Raw genomic sequence first — 18,800 nt, 5'->3', positions numbered from 1 at the left:
TCTGTGATATATAAACACAATATTTAGACATGCCACAAGAACACGTTTCAGAACCTTATTAACACGTTTTAGTCTAGACCGAGAATATATAGAAGACAAGAAAAATTCTACACAAATAAGTTTCACTTAAAAAGAGCTGCAGGTCTATGAAAAATGTTAATTTTACCAGCACTTTTTATTTTAAAATTTTTAAAGCATATATCTTATATAAAAATTTAATTGTAAATTCGTTAAATATTTTCACCGATTTCTTTATTTACTTAAAACGTCCTTAATCCTATCACATAGATATAATTTCGTTTGTTGTCTATCATCATTCACAAGAGTTATTTCTTCAGTCCTAGTCTTTTAGTCTTTAGAATTTTCAGTTTACAATAAGATCACTTTTTGTACTTACCGGAAGAGTCCAGACTAATGACGGACAAAGTCATCTTTCCAGCCAAAACTACCGCCGGATCTTCTTCGGCGTCGACTTTTTGGGCTTCCGTAGCGGAGTCAGTTACTAGAAGATGCGACTGAGGTGGTAGGGAACCTTCCAAAAAGATTTCCTACAGAATTAAATGAAAAAGAAGGAAATCAAATAAGTACGTATTAAAAAAGACAAAAACAAAAATTTATAAGACAGTTATTAGACCAACACATAGTGAAAATAGTGAAAGCGACTTAGAAGAAAAACTGGAACAGTGGAGACAAGTACTTGAGGAAAAAGATTTAAAACTTAGTAGGACAAAAACAGAGTATATATTTGGAATGTTAATTTAAAGATAAAGTTGGTACAAATTAATAGAATGATATATTTGGATGGTGAAATGGTTGTGAAAAGTAATAATTTCAAGTACCTAGGATCGGTATTACAGAGTAATGGGGGAATAGATGGAGATGCATGAAGTAGAATTAGGCTTGGACGGACGAAGTGGAAGGAAGCGAGTTTTGTGTTGTGTGACACCGTAAGCCGTAAGACCAGCTATGATGTACGGAACTGAATATTGGGCAGTTAAAAAACGAAGAACAACGAATGCATGTGGCGGAAATGAGAATGTTTAGATGGATGCGTGGAGTGACAAAAAAGGATAAAATTAGGAATAAGTATATTAGGGGAAGTCTAGGGGTGACACCAATTGTGCCAAGATGAGAGAGCATATGTTAAGATGGTTTGGTCATGTTCACCGTAGAAACCGTAATCACCCAATACGAAGAATGGCTTATCTGCGGATTCCTGGAAGTACTAGGAGAGGAAGACCAAAAAAAGACCTGGGGAGAGACGCTTAGGCAGGACCTGTCGGTAAAGGATATTATAAGCGATATGATCAACACATTCTAGGGAAACATGGGTACTGTGAAAATCAGAAACTGATCTTTTAGAGAGATGAGGAGAAAAATTCTAAGAATAATATTATGGAAGTGTAACAACAGGAGACTTCTGGAGAAGAAGAACCAACAATGAAATAAAAAACACGTTTAGAGAACTAAAAATAACAACAATAATTAAAGATCGAAGAATACGTTTTTTATAGTCCTTCTCACCTTGAGTTTTCAGTATACGGAATATAGTGTAATGCAATCCGTATGGATGTTTTTATCGCAGCAATGCCAATTGTATCCAAAAGAATTTGTAATCCAACATTAGACAGATGTTAAATTAAAACATTGCCGTAGCAAAGTGTACCAATCAGAAGACGGTAGGTGAACAAAAGTCAGGAAGTAATTTGTGGGAAATACTTTCTAATAAAGTACATTCGTTTACCAAATTCCCATCTATAAACATAAGCACGTGTTGATATTCACCGTCTCATTCGTCAAGAGGCTATTAAACATAATTTATTACCTTAAGCCAGACAGATTCTGATGTTACAGATCCAAACTTGCCAGCATTTTAAATTCAAATTGTATCGTGTTGATTTTTAAGTTAATATATTGTGTTATATTTATGTTATAGTTATTGTTAAGTTATTTACTGGTCGTGTTATGTTTTAGAGTTTAGTTTAATTGTGATATAATAATTAAATTTCAAGAAATTCTTACACTAACAGTTTCAAAAGTAAATATTTTTAAAAACCATATGATACACATCAGTACGACCCTGTTTGGCTTTCACGTGCTTCTATTGACAATTGGGAATTTGTAAAATGAATAGGGTTTAGTGTAAACAATAAACAACCTCTTCTGTGCCATAATTCCAAGAATTGTTTTTCACTAAAATTAATTAATAATGTGTCTTATTCTCTGATGAAATTTGCAAAGTAAAGGTGAGACGAACTATAGAACATATCGAAAAAACTAAGACAGGAAATAATTACGACAATTAGGTTATCCGGAAATAAACATACAGAAGACAAGGAAAGGTAAACTATTACAAGGACGGAAAGATAACGTTCGAGATCGGTGTACGAGACTGGAGAGAAAAGGTGGATTGATAGAAGCAAATAGAAGGGACTGAAGAAGAAAACAATGCAAGGACTGTAGAACGAAGTGAAATGTATAATCTATGTATGTTAATTTATATTTATATTTCTACTAGTAAGCCCTAGTTCTACCAGGACCTCTTGAGTGCCTAAATAAATAACGAAATTTTGAACATTATTCTATTTTATTTTTATTGTGATTAAGATGAAGTTTATCATATGTACCTGAGGTGGTGTATCGGAGAAGTGTGGGTGAGCTGCTGACACCGATGGTGAACCGGAGCGTGTCCACTTTTGACCGTTTTCCCGACTAGCGGTAGTTTCCATACCGAGAACTTGGACTGAAGACTGATCGTCTTCCTGGTTAAGAAGAGATCCGTTAGCCACAACTTCTTCCTGTTAAGAATATAATATAAGTTTTAAAAATGATCAAAACAACTTGAATTTAATCAACGTGGTAAGAAAACTCAAATGCTTAGTTATATTAGAAAAACAAGACACGCTAAACTACAATAGTTGTTAAATTATTTATTACAATAAAAAAAAATACAAGTAAAATAAACACGTTAGTGATATATATTGTGTGGTATACGGTGTTTATTTGGAACTTGAAAAAAGGTAACATCTCTTTAAGTTTTTTAACATTTGGTATAAAAAATTTAAAGTTATCTCCAATACAACAGTCTAAAGATAAGGTGCGATGACTTTTTTGTTTTTGCTCAATAATTTTGCAATCCAATGTTGTCCAATAAATTTGAAACTTTTCAAAACTGCAGTTAACTACTCTTAAATAACTGTTTAAAACTGTATTAGCAAGAAACTCAGATATTAGAAATGTGAGAGAACTGATAAAAGCAATGGAGAAACACTATCTGCTGGACAAATGATCTGAAAAAAGTTGATCCCATCAGAACACAAGAGATAAGAAGAGAAGAGAATGGCTAAATTTGTGGAAGATCTATATGCAATACTGAACGAAGTATACTTGGTAATGATACTAATAGAAAACGTTAAAATAGATATTTATGATAAATATTCTAAACAAAATTCTAAAATTGACCTCCAAAGTGATAACTAACAAAATAAACACTTTTACCAAGTTCATTGGCGAGCAGTTTCAAGAAATGTTTTATAGCTTAGACAATAGAAACAGCTATCCAGTGGCATTGCAATATTAAACAATTTAAGGAAAAAAATTGGAAACTGCAAAATATTGTATTACCCACTTAAACAATAAAAGAAATTTGCTTTTACAAACACTATTTTATCTATAAAACCGTAATTACATAGACATTTAGGGACATACAAAGAACCGATAAGAATTATTTTCGAGAATTTCTAACCACTGGATTTGACACTAGTTTGAAATTCATACTATACTTTTTCCTGAAAATAATCGAACCAATATCAAGCAACTTGTGAGACAGCTGCTGGTATATATGTACGCACAGTAGAAAGGATCATTCAACAAGCGAATATGATAACAAATGCATATTCAAATAATTCATAATAATTTTCATCACATAAAGCACCTGCTAAACGAAAATCATCAAAATTAAAGACGCCAACAATAAGGAAGAGAAGGACAAATATAAAATAACAAATATTGTCAAAGACTTCTACACATCCTTGTACAGCTCGCAAGTCTAGCCTAATGAAACAACAAAGGAGAACGTCAAAAGAAAAATATTAACAATCCCTGTACTAACAGAGCTATTTAATAGATGTCTCCATAATGTGATCTACAGAATTATAGACCTATATCGTTCTTCAGTCAAGTATACAAACTATTTATGAGAATTATTAACAACCGATTAACCTACAAAATGGACAATTACCAACCGGTTGAACAGGCTGGCTTCCGCAAAGGATATAGTCCATCAGACCATCTGCTGACAATGAGAACATTGATAGAGAAGGCAAATGAATACCAACTACCCGTATTTCTTGCCTTCGTCGACTATGAAAAGGCGTTGGATAGTATCGAGATGTGGGCCATAGAACAAACTATTAATAATTGTAGAATAGATTCGAGATATAGGCAACTAATACATAATATATATGAAAATGCAGCTATGATAGTACAGCTAGACGAAAATACAAATTCCATCCCCATTAAGAGAGGAGTGAGACAAGGAGACGTAATATCGCCAAAGCTTTTCAACCTAGCCCTAGAAGACGTCTTCAAAACTACAAATTGGTCAACCTTTGGCATTAACGTTAATGGCAACAAGTTAAACCACCTCAGATTCGCTGACGACATAGTGATTATAGCGAACACATTCGAGGAACTGCAAATTATGATGTGGGAACTAGCAGCCAGCTCACAATACGTCGGCCTAAAAATGAATATGAAAAAAACAAAAATAATGACAAACACAGATGACCCCAGACGTATAACTATAAATGGCAGTGAGAAAGAACAAATCCAGGAATATATCTACCTAGGCCAAATCCTGAGACTTGACAAAGAGAACCAAAGTGCGGAAATTACTAGAAGAGCAAGACTAGCATGGGCAGGATTTAGGGATACTTAAGAACCGCAAAATACCCCAATACTTGAGGAGCAAAGTGTTCAACCAATGCATCCTTCCTATCATGACATATGGGTGTCAAACCTGGACCCTAACCAAGGCAAACATGAATAAACTAGCCACAACAGAAAGAACAATGGAAAGAGCAATGTTAGGTATACGACTGTCAGATAAAAACAGGAACGACTGGGTAAGATCCAAAACAAAAGTCGAGGACATAGCAACAAAAATTGCCAAACTTAAATGGAGCTTCGCGGGCCACACTGCTAGACAAAAAGACCAACGTTGGAATACTACAATACAACATTGGAGACCTTACGAAAGTAAACGACCAAGAGGAAGACCACAGATGAGATGGGTTGATGACATTAAAAGAATAGCCGGAACAAATTGGAAATATGTTGCTCAGGATAGAGACCGATGGCTAAGAAGAAGAGAAGAAGAAACGGAAAGCAACTGTCACAGACGTGAGATACTACCGCAAACAGTTCATTAGAAATATAATTTACCATTTTTATGAGACTGAAGGTTGTCGTGTATCATTGAAGCTTTTGCAGAAAAAGCTTGAAGAGCTGGTCGGGTGGACTGGAAGTGTGAGTTACCTCTATAGAATTGTAAAAGATTTAGGATTTAAGTGGAAGAAAATTAAAGATAATCGACGTTTACTAATTGAACAGAATGACATTCTTCAAAATATTGTTAAGATTTAATTTTCATTGTGAGCGAACGCAACCTGTTATACACATTCTGTACTATGTGTGGCCTAAGTCTAACTTTTAAATCTACAAAAAAGCTCTTCGACAAATCAGGCTGGGCTGTAAAATAATACAAACCAGACACTAAAGACTTTTAAAGACTGAACTGATTATGAACGCATCCAGTACTCGTACCGCGAACGAAACTAATAATACCCTGCCAAATGTATATTTGTGCAAAATTTTGGAATGTGTTTAATTTGTAGAATAATTTTAACATTTGTTTTTAATACAGATTTCAGTCCTCTCCAAATAGTATCTCATGACTTTTTATGTAAAATAATTAGGGAAGCAGGAATTCAACAGTTTAGAATTTTCTATGGCCTGTTTTCTGATTTACCTCCCGGTATTTTGCTTTATTTTCTTTTGTCTTCAAAATAACAAGACAGTCTTTACCAAATTTAAATACTATCAATCTCGTTTAAATCAAGAAATGCACAACAAAATAATACTGTTTCAATTTGACGTTTGTTTATGTTGCTGTGGAGATTAGAAAGTAAATAAAAGTTTAGTCAGATACAAAATTTTATGTTTTAATTTATAATTGTATATTCATAAATAATGTGTTATAGGGAAGTCAAATTTTCATACCTATATAAATAATTGTATGATTAATTTTAGTGAGTTTATCATGCATATACTCGTATATATGTGTATAGTACTAAACTTTATGTATTCACTAATAATAGAATATTTAAAATCCACAATAAACAAGATTTCATTCCATAAACTAACTTCAAACAACACTCACTCGGCTTCTATTCTAAGCATAGCATTCTAAGGGATAAACAAACAAATAACACTAGATTTCCTTTTAGGTATTTTATTTTTCACTGAAGTTAAAAAAAGTTTAAAAATTAAATAATGGAATCTAAAATGTACCTCAACAGTTATACTATAATACCTGAAAGGAGTGCCGAAGAAGCGATCAAAATGTACAGCTCTTATAATTATCAATTCTGTTGCAGATGAAATCAAAGTGGATTTCCAATTGTTAGTTACCACCAAAATCATATAGAAACATTTTTTGTGGTACGGTATTAAAAGTGTTAAACAATTTATTTAATTTGTTAGTTTTATAAATCTAAAATATTTCTTAGGTAAATGTGCTTTATAACCTAAGTTATGAAAATTCAATTCTTATATCTGCTAATTTAGTATTTATAATTATAATATATATTCAATAATACATACGATGACAAATTCTATATATTTTTTATACGTCCCCTGTATATCATCCATAAGTACAAATATGAGCTACCATTCTCTTCAACTTGTATCTATCTTAACTTGTAACTTTTTAATCTTAAATTATAATCTTAATCTTATATTTTTAAAAATAAATAATAAAGTGAATTTTCGGCATTTTCCGATTTTTTAGGGAAATGAAAATGATCCAGTCCTTAATATTTCCTCAAGTTACCCTGGTTAAAAAAATGAAGGTTCTACGGGTTTTAGAACCGGAGATATTGCAAATTTTTCAGCGCGCTCCAATGTCAAAATCTGGAGAGACTCCAAACTTCTCCCCGTACTGACTGTGTCCGCGCAAGACCCTTCACTTAGGGCTACTTACTTCTTATTTCAAAATACATAATTGCACACCTAAGTGCATCATAAAATATACGTATTCATTGCCAATCTGCGAAAATTCCAACTCTTAACATTTATAAACAAAAGAAATATGATTTAAAAAAAATACTGACTTAGTTTCTATTGGTCGCAAAAGGTTCTTTTTTTTAATCTGAATTTTTCAAACCAGATTTTTGGTCCGCCTAAATCGGAAGATTTACTATAAAAAAATTACAAAGTTATTCTATTTGTTTCCTAACAAAAAAACATCATTTTTGACGACTTATTTAACATTTTTACAAAAATAATTTTATTTGTTCATTTTTCTTTGCAGTTTTAATATTCAATAATCCTTTGCTCTTTGTTAAATTACTGTAGAAGTATACCGTGGACAGCAATAAGTTTTAAAACATTTGATAAAACTTTCGATAAAATTGAATTGAACACTTGACTTTATTTTATCTGAGCCATTATTATCGTTTTATTTAACAAGCGTCTATTCACACCCCATCACAATTCGTCTTCGATGCTCGCGCATTCATGTAATGTCAAATATTTTCTTAGTATATACCAGATTTAATTTTTTGTTAATATTTTGATAATGGCAGAAAATTTGCGATTATAGAAAAATTTAAACATTTTAAACTTATTTGCGATTTCTGCAATTTTTGATATTATATTACATTTTTTACGTTATGTTACATTTTATGAATGTTTCGTATGGTTTTGTTTTTGTGGTAGATTTTTTATTGTCGTCTCGAGAAGTAGTAAGTATTAATGACTATTCCCCCACTATCCTCCACTTTATTAAAAATCATGTATCAGAACCTAATCTAGGAACAAACCCATAACAAAAACAAACTCCTGGCAGGCATGGAATAACCTAACACAATATTTGACATTAAATGAATGCGCGAGCATCGAAGACGAATTGTGATGGAGTGTGAATAGATGCTTGTTTTTATTTATCATATACTTCAGTTGTCATCTGTCAAATACGTGCGAAAACTTTAGATAATAAATAAATTATTTACTGCAAGCTATACATTTTGATTCTTTTAAATGCAAACTCGTGTGTTCAATTGAAAAAAAATTGATCAACTAAAAATAATTAACTAACTATACTGCTTTGCTAAGATTATGTCTACACAAGTATAACGGAAAAATACCGTATTGTAGTGTGTATCTAATTTTAATCATGTAATATTTTTTTAATGGCATACAAGTGTTAAATATATTAAGACTTCTATCAGAATAGGAATATCTAACAGAAAATTCTAATGAAACTAAACAAAAAACTATGTAGCACCACCTCGAGACCAGTAATGATATAGTCTAGGTGTGGCATCTATCTATGGCAAAATTATAGAGCAAATTAGATTAAGATAATTAGGAGACATTCAACATAAGATAAAAATCAGTCAATACTAAGAGGCGTTGGTTATCGAATTCTTGTAAAACACGAAAGAAAAAAACCAACCTGGTAGTCAAGGTATCAGTGAAAGAGGATTGGTACTAAGATAAACACGACGAAATGTTTTTAGGGAATCAAATATCTTATTGGGGCATACTATTGGGAATATCTTATAAAATAAACTCTTTGATGCCTTTTTATATTATGAAACATCAAATAAAGATTAACTTTTAAAATTATAGTTTATTCCCAATGAGTAATTGAGTAATTGAATAATGAGTAATTTGATCAAAAGCTCAGATGCCACGAATGAACATACTACACACACAATACATGACTCCAGGATTCACACAGAGATATCGTGCGAGAGAAAATGGTATGATACACATTGTTAAAAATAAAGGAAGGTAACATACACATATATACAGAACAAATAGAAAACCAAATCCGAGAAATATATAAATCCCATCAAAGAGAGCAACATGACCCTACCTGACAGTTGACAACCTAGAAAACGAACCTGTTGAGGAGACAACATTGACGATGCAGAGCTTAGCAGAAGAATCATCCTAGCCAATACGGCATACTTTTCTATCAATTAGAAATTTAAATATAAATATCTAGGACACATAATGCGCCATATAGGGAATTTGAGCAGCTCCAGGTAATATTAGAAGGCAAGATTGAAGGTAAAAGGGGCATAGGACGAAAGAAAAAATCTTGGCTACGAAACATCAGAGATTGGACCCACACAAAAGGAAATGAAGTAATTCATCAAGCCCAGAATAGAGAGAAATTTGCCATATTGATCGCCAACCTCAACAGAGAAGGCACTTAGGAGGAGGAGATATTTAAATCTCGAGACGAACACCTAAGGACTAAGATCCAAACCTACAATACCATAATACCACCGATAGTAAGCTATGGATGTGAAACTTGGATATTGATTGAAACATCTATAAACTGCATGGACATATTTGAAAGAAAAGTACTGAGACAAATACTATGGGCAGGACATGTATTTAGGATAGAAGAAAAGAGGCTTCTAAAAAAACTGTTGATTGCAATGGAAGAGATCTATTAGAAGACCGAAAAAGCGATGGAAGGATGATGTGGATGAGTTCGTCAGAAATCTAATAGGGAACGGAATGGCTACAGATCGTTACAAATGGAGAGGTTTGTTGAGTGAGGCCAGGGATCAAATTAGACTGTAGAATCATAGGACGAAGCATTGAGCATACATCTAACAAAGAAAATTTAAAAGAAATATTTATTAGGCTACGATGATTTGGTCAGCATTGAAGTATAACTGTGAAGTATATTTTTCCTTTTTTCCACGACACATCATTTTACCACGAAGGAAACTTAAACATCAAGAAATGTTGACACCTAAGAGACAAAAAGCGACAAAATTAAACTTGAAAAACTCAAAGAATATTTAGTCTTTATTAGTATATAAATTATATATGATATAGGCGAAAAATTATTATGAACTTCATATTTAAGTATGTTTAGTCAAATTTGCAAGATACCATGGACAAAGTGAATTTTGAAAATATCATGGACAGAACACGTCACAAACAAAGAGGTTCTGGGAAGGATGAACAAAGAAATGGAAATTTTAAATTCAATAAAAACAAGAAAATTAGAATATCTCGGACATATTACACGTGGAGAGAAATACACCTTGCTCCAACTGATTATGCAGGGAAAGATCCAAGGAAAGAGAAGCATAGGGAGGCGTAGAATGTCATGGCTGCGCAACCTGAGAGAGTGGTACGGATGTACATCAAATGAACTTTTCAGAGCAGCCGTCTCAAAAGTCCGAATAGCTATGATGATTGCCGACCTCCGCCGCGGAGATGGCACTTGAAGAAGAAGAAGATGGACAAAGTCACCAATGAAGATCAACATCGTGAAGGGCCGTAAGCTGCAGTACTTGAGACATGTAATGAGCAATCAAGGCAGATATGAGCTACTCTAATGCATTTCGCAAGGTAAAATTGAAGGGAAAACTGCCACAGGATGAAGAAGAATATCCTGGCTTGCTAACCTGAGAGCATGGTATGGAAAGACCTCAACGCAGCTATTCCGTATAGGAACCAACAAAGTCATCATAGCCAGAATGATCTCCAATGTTCGGAACGGACAGGCACCCTAAGAAAAATAAGAAGAATAATGTTCTGAAACTGTATTAGCTCTCTATGATTGATGTCGAGAATGACTACGATAGTAATTATTACTGGTTTAAAATTTTAACTGATTGTAGACGCTTATACATCACCTAAGCAAGGCAGTTCAGCTGTTCTATAATAAACAAACTTTTTGTTTCAGAAGGTTACCATGAAACATGTAAAACCTCTCACTGATTTCCGTATACGGAATTGATCTTCAACTAAATCTAAATTTAGTTAAATTGCCGTATCCGGAAATCATATTTAATTGAAGATTTTAAGTTAATTTAGTTGAAATTTGCAAAATTTTGTCTGTAATAATATTTAATAACTATAATAATATTAACAGTTTTTAACACTGCTGGAGCAATTTCGAAATTAAACAGGCTAATCTCTTTGTATTGGGCTTAAGATATACGCATACAAGCGGAGCAATAGACCTAGTGTTTCGCTTCAAACGCCTATTACTTCCATTTTGGCCCAAGTGACTCTTTTTATTCGGTAGTAGGGATTAGTTATCCAATGGAAAACTTACATGAAATGATCACCTCGCAATTATTGCTTTTACCTAGGATCTAAGATATAAGCCAAATTATATGAATCGACAAAAAACTTGCCTTTAATGCTGAGGAAATGAAACATCTACGGGTAGAACCCTTTGTTCTAACACGAGTAGACTGACACTGTCGGCGAGGGCGAGTACCTTCCCGAGTTAACATTTTACCTTTATATGTGTACTTTTAACCTTTGTTACAGCTTGGACTCTTAACAAACACGAAGCAAATTATAAACTGAACATAGACTGCGAAGGTACTATTTTAAAGCACAATCCAAATCTAAAATACCTCGGCATAATACTAGACTGTACCCTAACATGACAATTTTCGGCTTATTTTATTTTAAAACATTGTTTTTCAAATATTTAAAATGCTAGATCTGCATTACTCAAATATTGAATTAGTTGCAAAATGTCATCTAACCATAACGAAGCTTTTAGTACGTTTCCACGTAAAATAACAACATTCCTTGTATCGGCATGTAAGTAACGTTCATATAATTTAAAATTATTCACTCTTAAAACTGTGCACATATAATATTGACATAATTTATATATATTATTATGAATCTCAAATTTTAAAGAAACTGGAATATGCAGGCATCTGTTTCTTTAGATTAAGAATATGTAATTAATGTAGGTAAAGTGCGTCGTCAAACAATGAAAAGTTTAAAAGTGTATAAAAATTTGTGCAAACAAACGAGACAATGAAAGGTCGTTTGTGTTTCCCTAATATTCGGTTACCAAGAAGTATTTGTATATTTCGTTATTTAACTTGGATTTAGAAAGTAAGGATTTGTATAATATAAAATGAACTTCGTTTTTTTCAGGTAATGTAAATTGTGTAGAAATGAAAGCTATCTATTCAATTCAAAAAGCAATGAACGGTCGTTAGGGTTTTGCTGACAAAGGAATTTAATAGTGTATTCTAATAAAAGACACTATGGTGAGTCAAGGAAAGTTTGACGAGAGAAAGAGAGGAGATGGTAAGATATTTTTGTTTTGAGTGATTAGATTGGTTCGAGAGAGAGATTGAAGAAGTAAGAGGAAAGGGAAGTTAGCTTGGTTTTTTTTTTTGGACAAAGGAAAAACGAGGAGTCTAAGATATAACTGCAAGGAAAAAAGTTATTTCCTATGATAAAAAAAAAGGTGTGGGCGTTGCGAGATAAAGTGGTGAATCGTGAAAGAAAGTTTGTGAAGTTGTTTGTGCAGAACAGAAAGCCGTGACAGTGTAATAAATCTTCAAATCCACAATGTGTAACTCTTTCTTTTAATATAAGAATTATTTGAGGCGAGGCCGCATATGTTTTGGTACGAGAATAACAGATCAGCAGGTGTGGAGAAACTGCATAAGGAGAATCAACATAAAGTTTAGTTTGTTTTATTTAAAAATTTATATATATATATATATATATATATATATATATATATACAGCACCCTAATATTGTCAATTTGTATTTTCAGCATTTAGTTACCGTACCGAAGACCTGACGATGCATAACAAATTGCAGTAGACGAAACCTGTCGTCTCGGGCTACCGCGTGCATAAACAGAGTAACAAGATTTATGCCACAAATTTCGGATAGTTTAAATTTTGATTATTATTCATTAACAATTAAAAAACAATGTTTTAAAATAAAATAAGCCCAAAATTCTCATCGGGAACCAATAGAAGAAGGTTTGAAGTTGAATTTAGGCAGTTGGCCATTTAAAAAATAAAATTTTTTTACTTGTGTTTTGACCCCGAAAATCGCCATTTTTCGTTTTTATTTTCAGTTTTAAATTGTGTATAACTTGACAACGATCAACTTTCGAAATAAACTGCAAGAATTTGTTCAGAATGATCGAAAAAATTTTGTTCAAAGCGAAAAATGTTTTACAATTTATGAAAAAATATATATTTAAATAAATTAGGAACACTATTTGCATGGGCGACTTCTTGAACCTTATTCTGGAGTGTTTCACGAAAGGGATGACAGAAAAATATCTCAGGGGAATATTTTTTGAACGAAACCTTATCTAATCCCGATGAGATTGGTAGAAGGATCTGCCAGCACGGCAAGAAAAAATCCTATTTACTTGACCATCCGGGCTTTAAATATTATTTTAATTAGTTTATATGCCGGAGGCATATTTTTATTCTTCCTGGCTGGTGTAAAAGACAGCGTGTATTAAACGTCAGATTTTAATCACCAAAAAATTCAAAAACCAAACCATCAACCTACTTTTCAACTTTGATTTAAAATCGGAATTTCCGAGAACAATGTAAATCGCCTGCAGAAATATTCGCTTGGAATACGAAAATTTGAAACTTTTGAAATTTTGCTGTCAACCCGTCATTTCTCTTAAAGCGAAATCATGTGATTTTTGATAAAACTTTTATATAGACACATTTTATGTTTTCATTGATAAATAGTTCACAGCGTGAAATTTCAAGAAAACTGGACAGATTTATTATAGAATGTATTGAAGTAAATAAAATTAATAATACATACGAAAATGGTTGCGTTTCGATTTAATTTGAGTTTCTTACCACTCCCTGACACGTGTTTCTGGGTCTTCCCGTCATCAGAGAGAGCTTGTAAGAAAACTCAAACTAAACCAAAACGCACCGACTACTCTAGCAATTATAGAAAAAATAATTACCAGAGTATGCTACTAGAGACATCTAGTGATGAAAGATGAAGTTAAATGTGTCGATAGCAATTAAATTTAATTGCTATCGACACATTTAACTTCAATTAATAATACAGTATTTACTCCCTCTATAGATTATTACGAGGTTTCGCTTATAACGAGGTACATTAGATGACCCGGGAAATTTTTATTGAACTATAACCCTCTATAACGAGGCAAATTTGGTTATAACGAGAGAAAATAAGATCGAAAAACGTGTTTTTTACGTTTTTGGCCCGGTCGTGGCTATAAATAAATATCCTTTTTAACTGCCGCCCACAATAAACTTCTTCGGAAATTTACAATTTATGATTCACAAGTGTCAGTGTAGGGAGTTGTCCATTCGCACCTAATAATAAGAAGGACCTAAGAGACAAGATGTGGAAGGTGCTTTAAACGTTGTAAGAAACTTTATCCAAAGACAAACCGCAAAAGAAGAAGCATACAACCGTTTCACATCTTTAGAAAATATGATAGATAGAATACTGGACAATTTAAAGCAATCAAAAATGACAGATTTCTTCCAATTGCAGAAGCAATAGTTTATGTTAGGTATCCTTGAAAATATGCTTTATACAGATTTTTTGTTTTAACGTATATCATTGACAATAAAATTAAAAAACTCTTTCTGTTTTAATGTATTTCATTGACAAACTTTTATAAAAAGTAAACAACTTTTTTCAAAAACGCCATTCAAACAATATTTAGCATCTTATACATATTGCTCCGAATGGCTTCACTATAGGAAGTTAATGTTTTAGAAAACTACATATTTATATGTATGCACAATATTATTGTTGTTTGATATAACGAGATCGGCTTATAACGAGGTAATTAGTCTGCCATTTCAGTTCTCGTTATAGAGGGAGTCTACTGTAGTAACTTTTGTTATGTTTGAACCGGTTTTCTTCAATCCTAACGAGTTAAGAGCAAAACATGCATTTTAAAAAGATTCACACGATTCTTCAGTGACAAGAAACGTTAACCATGTAATTTATGGCTGACGAAAAGGTACAGGGTGTCAAATCGGAGCAGAAGGAGAGATGATTAAATTTATCAATTAGATGGTTTGAGGGTTTAAGTCATTTATGTCGATCTATGTCAGTGGAGGTTACCAATCCGTATTCGACTGTTGGTTTTCCTTAAATGCCTGAATAGGTTTCACAAAGAAAACAGACCGCCATCTACTTCGAGGTGCTTCCGCTTCGTTCGCGAACAACTTTTTTTTATCAAATACAGTCAATCTAATTTACATACCGTTGCACGTCATTATCTATGTCAGAGATCGAAGTTGACGTAGTTGCCAAAGTATAAAAAAATCCTGAATCCATTTTAAATCAAATAGGTCACATAATTATTATTATACTCTTTACAACGACTATTTAAATTCTTACGTGACATTTTTGAAATAAAACACACTAATTTTGTTCTAAAAAGAACAGATTTTATTAAATAGGTAAAAATATAAAACAAGAGGCGTTCGATTACAGTTACAGTGTGTTCCGAACAAATGTTCTTCATAAAAACGCTTTATAATGCATTTATACATATTAAATGAAACATATTGTTGTCTATTTCTTTAAGTTAACATTAATAGAAACTTTTAAATATTAGTTCTACGCGTATATAATAAAATATGTCTAGTGGCTGTAATGCCAGTGTACTCGGCAAAGTGATTCTAAAAAAGAACACACCTACCGCTAAATATTTCGTGTTGGTATCATGTGACGCCACGGGCTATGACGCCGATGACGTGCAACGGTTTGTAAATTAGATGGACTGTATGTATCAATGATTCGTATCGTCACAATGTCCTTATGCATATTTTGAAGCATCGTAAATAATTTGGTTTATGTTTTATTTACATGTTTCAACAAGCCTTTGTTTTTGAGCGATTGATCAAACGCTCTAAACGAAATTAAATAACTCCAACATATATTATTAAATATTATTAAAAACTATATTATTTCATCATATACTGACTAGGCAACCTTCTGATTTGTAAAATTATAGATTCAACATGGTTTAATATACAAAATTTCTTGGTATTGTTAGAAGCACTTGATCGTCTATTATACATAAAAAAATATTTTATTAGATTTGCTTATATTTATATAAAAAAAGAAATTATTTAGTAATTACTATTTTAATGGGAATAAGCCACAATTAAAGGTTAAAATAAGTTTATCGATGTTTCAATTTCCACTTCGGAAATCGTTCTCAACGTGTAACAAAAAACAAAATTTGTTTAATTTATTGTTTTTACTTTAAGAACGATTTCCGAAATGGAAATTGAAACGTCAATAAACTTATTTTCACCTTCCATTGTGGCTTATTCCCATTAAAATAGTAATTACTTTAAAATGCCATAAGAAGTAGCTTCAGAACGAAATTCTTTAGGCTACGTTTACTACACTGAAGCGAATAGTTTTATAGTTAATGTACTCCAGTGAATGGTAAAATACACTGTAACTGTATAATTTTCTGAGCCTGCACCAAAACTTGGCTGTAGGTTCTACTTACTACTTACTACTTTAAAGTTGACCCTGTGTAGGGTGCTTTTACCCTGGGGGGGGGGGGGGAATTTATTCCTTTAATAATATTAGTACTTTGAAGCTTTTAAGTATATTTATGAACTAAATGTTTGTTATGAACACAATTGTTTAAAATATTTACATACTTGGAATATACAAGTGCTACCAACCACCAAACAAGAAATTTAGTACAGCAATATTCAATGTATTTCTGGTAAGATTCCTCTCTACACCAGAAATGTCACTAATACAGCTTATTTGTTTTTTTTTTTCCTTACATCGATCTCATCAACAAACTTAAAATATCAAAATCATCAACGCTGGCGACACCTAATTACCTGTATAACCTCACTAGCTTTACGACGAGATGACAGCTCCAAATCTACTTCGTCCAATAGCGCTGACATAGCGTTTACAACTACGAATAGAGAATTGATACACTCTACTTACTCTAATGACTCACTTTGTTTGAATTAAACATAAGTTTAACTATAATCAATCCATATTCAAGAAAAAGTGACAAGAGTACTACTAGACCAGAGAAAGTAGCAAATAAAGCCTTTTTCGTGACACTCTTTGATTCAGGTATCTTACAACAGAACCATTTTATATATTTCTCGATTTTACTATTTCAAAAACTGAATTCATAAATTCAAATTTATAAAAGTCGCAATATCTCCGGTTCTAATCAACAAAAATTGATCTTATTTTTATTTGGGGTACTTTGTTGCATAGATTATATTTTTTGTGTATTTTTAAAAAGTTATTAATAATTTTCAAAAAATCAACTTTAGAAGCTATTTTTGTCATAATTAAGCAACAATTAATAAAAAGAACTTTACAAACTCTTATTTTAAACGATTTTCTATGCTTTTTCAGTAAAATTGTGTCAGTTTTCCATATACTTTCCCGGTCTTCTTCTTCTTAGCCTTCCCTCGTCCATTTTTTGACATAGACCTCTCCCACCTCCTTCCGTCGATCTCTATCCTGAGCAACATACTTACAATTTGTTCCAGCTATTCTTTTGATGTCGTCCACCCATCTCATCTATGGTCTTCCTCTTGGTCATCTACCTTTGTAAGGTCGCCAATGTTGTATTATGTCGTTTTTGGTTTTCTATGTCAAGTTTCAGTATTTGGCCTAGGTAAATAATAAATATACTCCTGGACTTGTTCTATCTTACTGCCATTTATAGTTATACGTTTAGGATCGTCTGTGTTGGTCATTGTTTTTGTTTTTATCATATTCATTTTAAGGTCGACGTATTGGGACCTGTCTGTGAGTTCCTTCATCATAATTTGTAATTCCTCGAATGTGCTCGCTAAAATCACAGTGTCGTCAGCGAATCTGAGGTGGTTTAACTTGTTGCCATTAACGTTGATGCCATATGTTGACTAATTTGTAGTTTTGAAGATGTCTCCTCTATTAATGGGGATGGAATTTGTATTTTTGTCTAGTTGTACTATCATAGTTGTGTTTTCATAAATATTATGTATTAGTTGCCTATATCTCGAATCTATTCTACAATTATTAATAGCTTGTTCTATAGCCTACATATCGATATCTTCTCTATCTAATGTTCTCATTGTCAGCAGATGGTCTGATGTACTATATCCTTTGCGAAAGCCAGCCTGTTCAACCGGTCGGTAATTATCCAAGTCAACCGATTGGTAATAATTATCATAAACAGTTTGTATACTGGACTGAGCAACGATATATGTCTATAATGCTTTAGGTCACATTTGTCCCCTTTTTTGTGTAAGAGTACTACTAGACTCTCGTTCTAGTCTTTAGGGATTTTGCTATTATGGAGACATCTATTAAATAGCTCTGTTAGTATAGGGATTGTTACTGTCTTGCTTGTTTTTAAAAGCTCGGCAATTATACTGTTGTGTCCTGGAGTTGTATTATTTTTTAGTTCTTTTAAAGCTCTTTCTATTTCGAAACCCTCTATATTCGGTAGTACCTCTGATCCCACGTTTTTTTTTTGGCACTTTCTTTTGTTGATTCATTAAATTGGCTTTGCGAGCTGTACAAGGTTTTGTAGACCAAGGTTTTAAGAGTGAGTGGTGCCCACCCGTCTTTCCGAGGGGTGTTGGCTGAACTGAGTAGGCCGCTTAACATTGGTTGCAACATTAGATTACACATTCTTCTACCCCACCAACCGGTCTCACCAGCGTGGTGG

The 18,800-nt window shown here is 32.7% G+C and overlaps 1 protein-coding gene across 4 annotated transcripts in view; it reads right to left on the bottom strand.

Moving 5' to 3' along the window:
* The window catches only part of RIC-3 (RIC3 acetylcholine receptor chaperone), an 80,155-nt gene that overhangs the window by 15,800 nt on the left and 45,555 nt on the right, over positions 1-18,800 (bottom strand). For 2 of the 4 annotated variants that reach the window (XM_072535572.1, XM_072535574.1), the window contains 3 exons: positions 16,954-17,033; positions 2,628-2,798; positions 398-548 (listed from right to left, as the gene is read on the bottom strand). In XM_072535572.1, the coding sequence (XP_072391673.1) occupies positions 398-548; positions 2,628-2,798; positions 16,954-17,033 (402 nt within the window). The remainder of the gene's footprint in view (positions 1-397; positions 549-2,627; positions 2,799-16,953; positions 17,034-18,800) is intronic. The other 2 variants (XM_072535571.1, XM_072535573.1) reach the window with 1 other exon arrangement.

The sequence above is a fragment of the Diabrotica undecimpunctata genome, chromosome 6 (assembly GCF_040954645.1).
Source record: "Diabrotica undecimpunctata isolate CICGRU chromosome 6, icDiaUnde3, whole genome shotgun sequence".
In the NCBI taxonomy this organism is placed as follows: Eukaryota; Metazoa; Arthropoda; class Insecta; order Coleoptera; family Chrysomelidae; genus Diabrotica; species Diabrotica undecimpunctata.
This window is presented reverse-complemented; position numbering and strand designations above follow the sequence as displayed.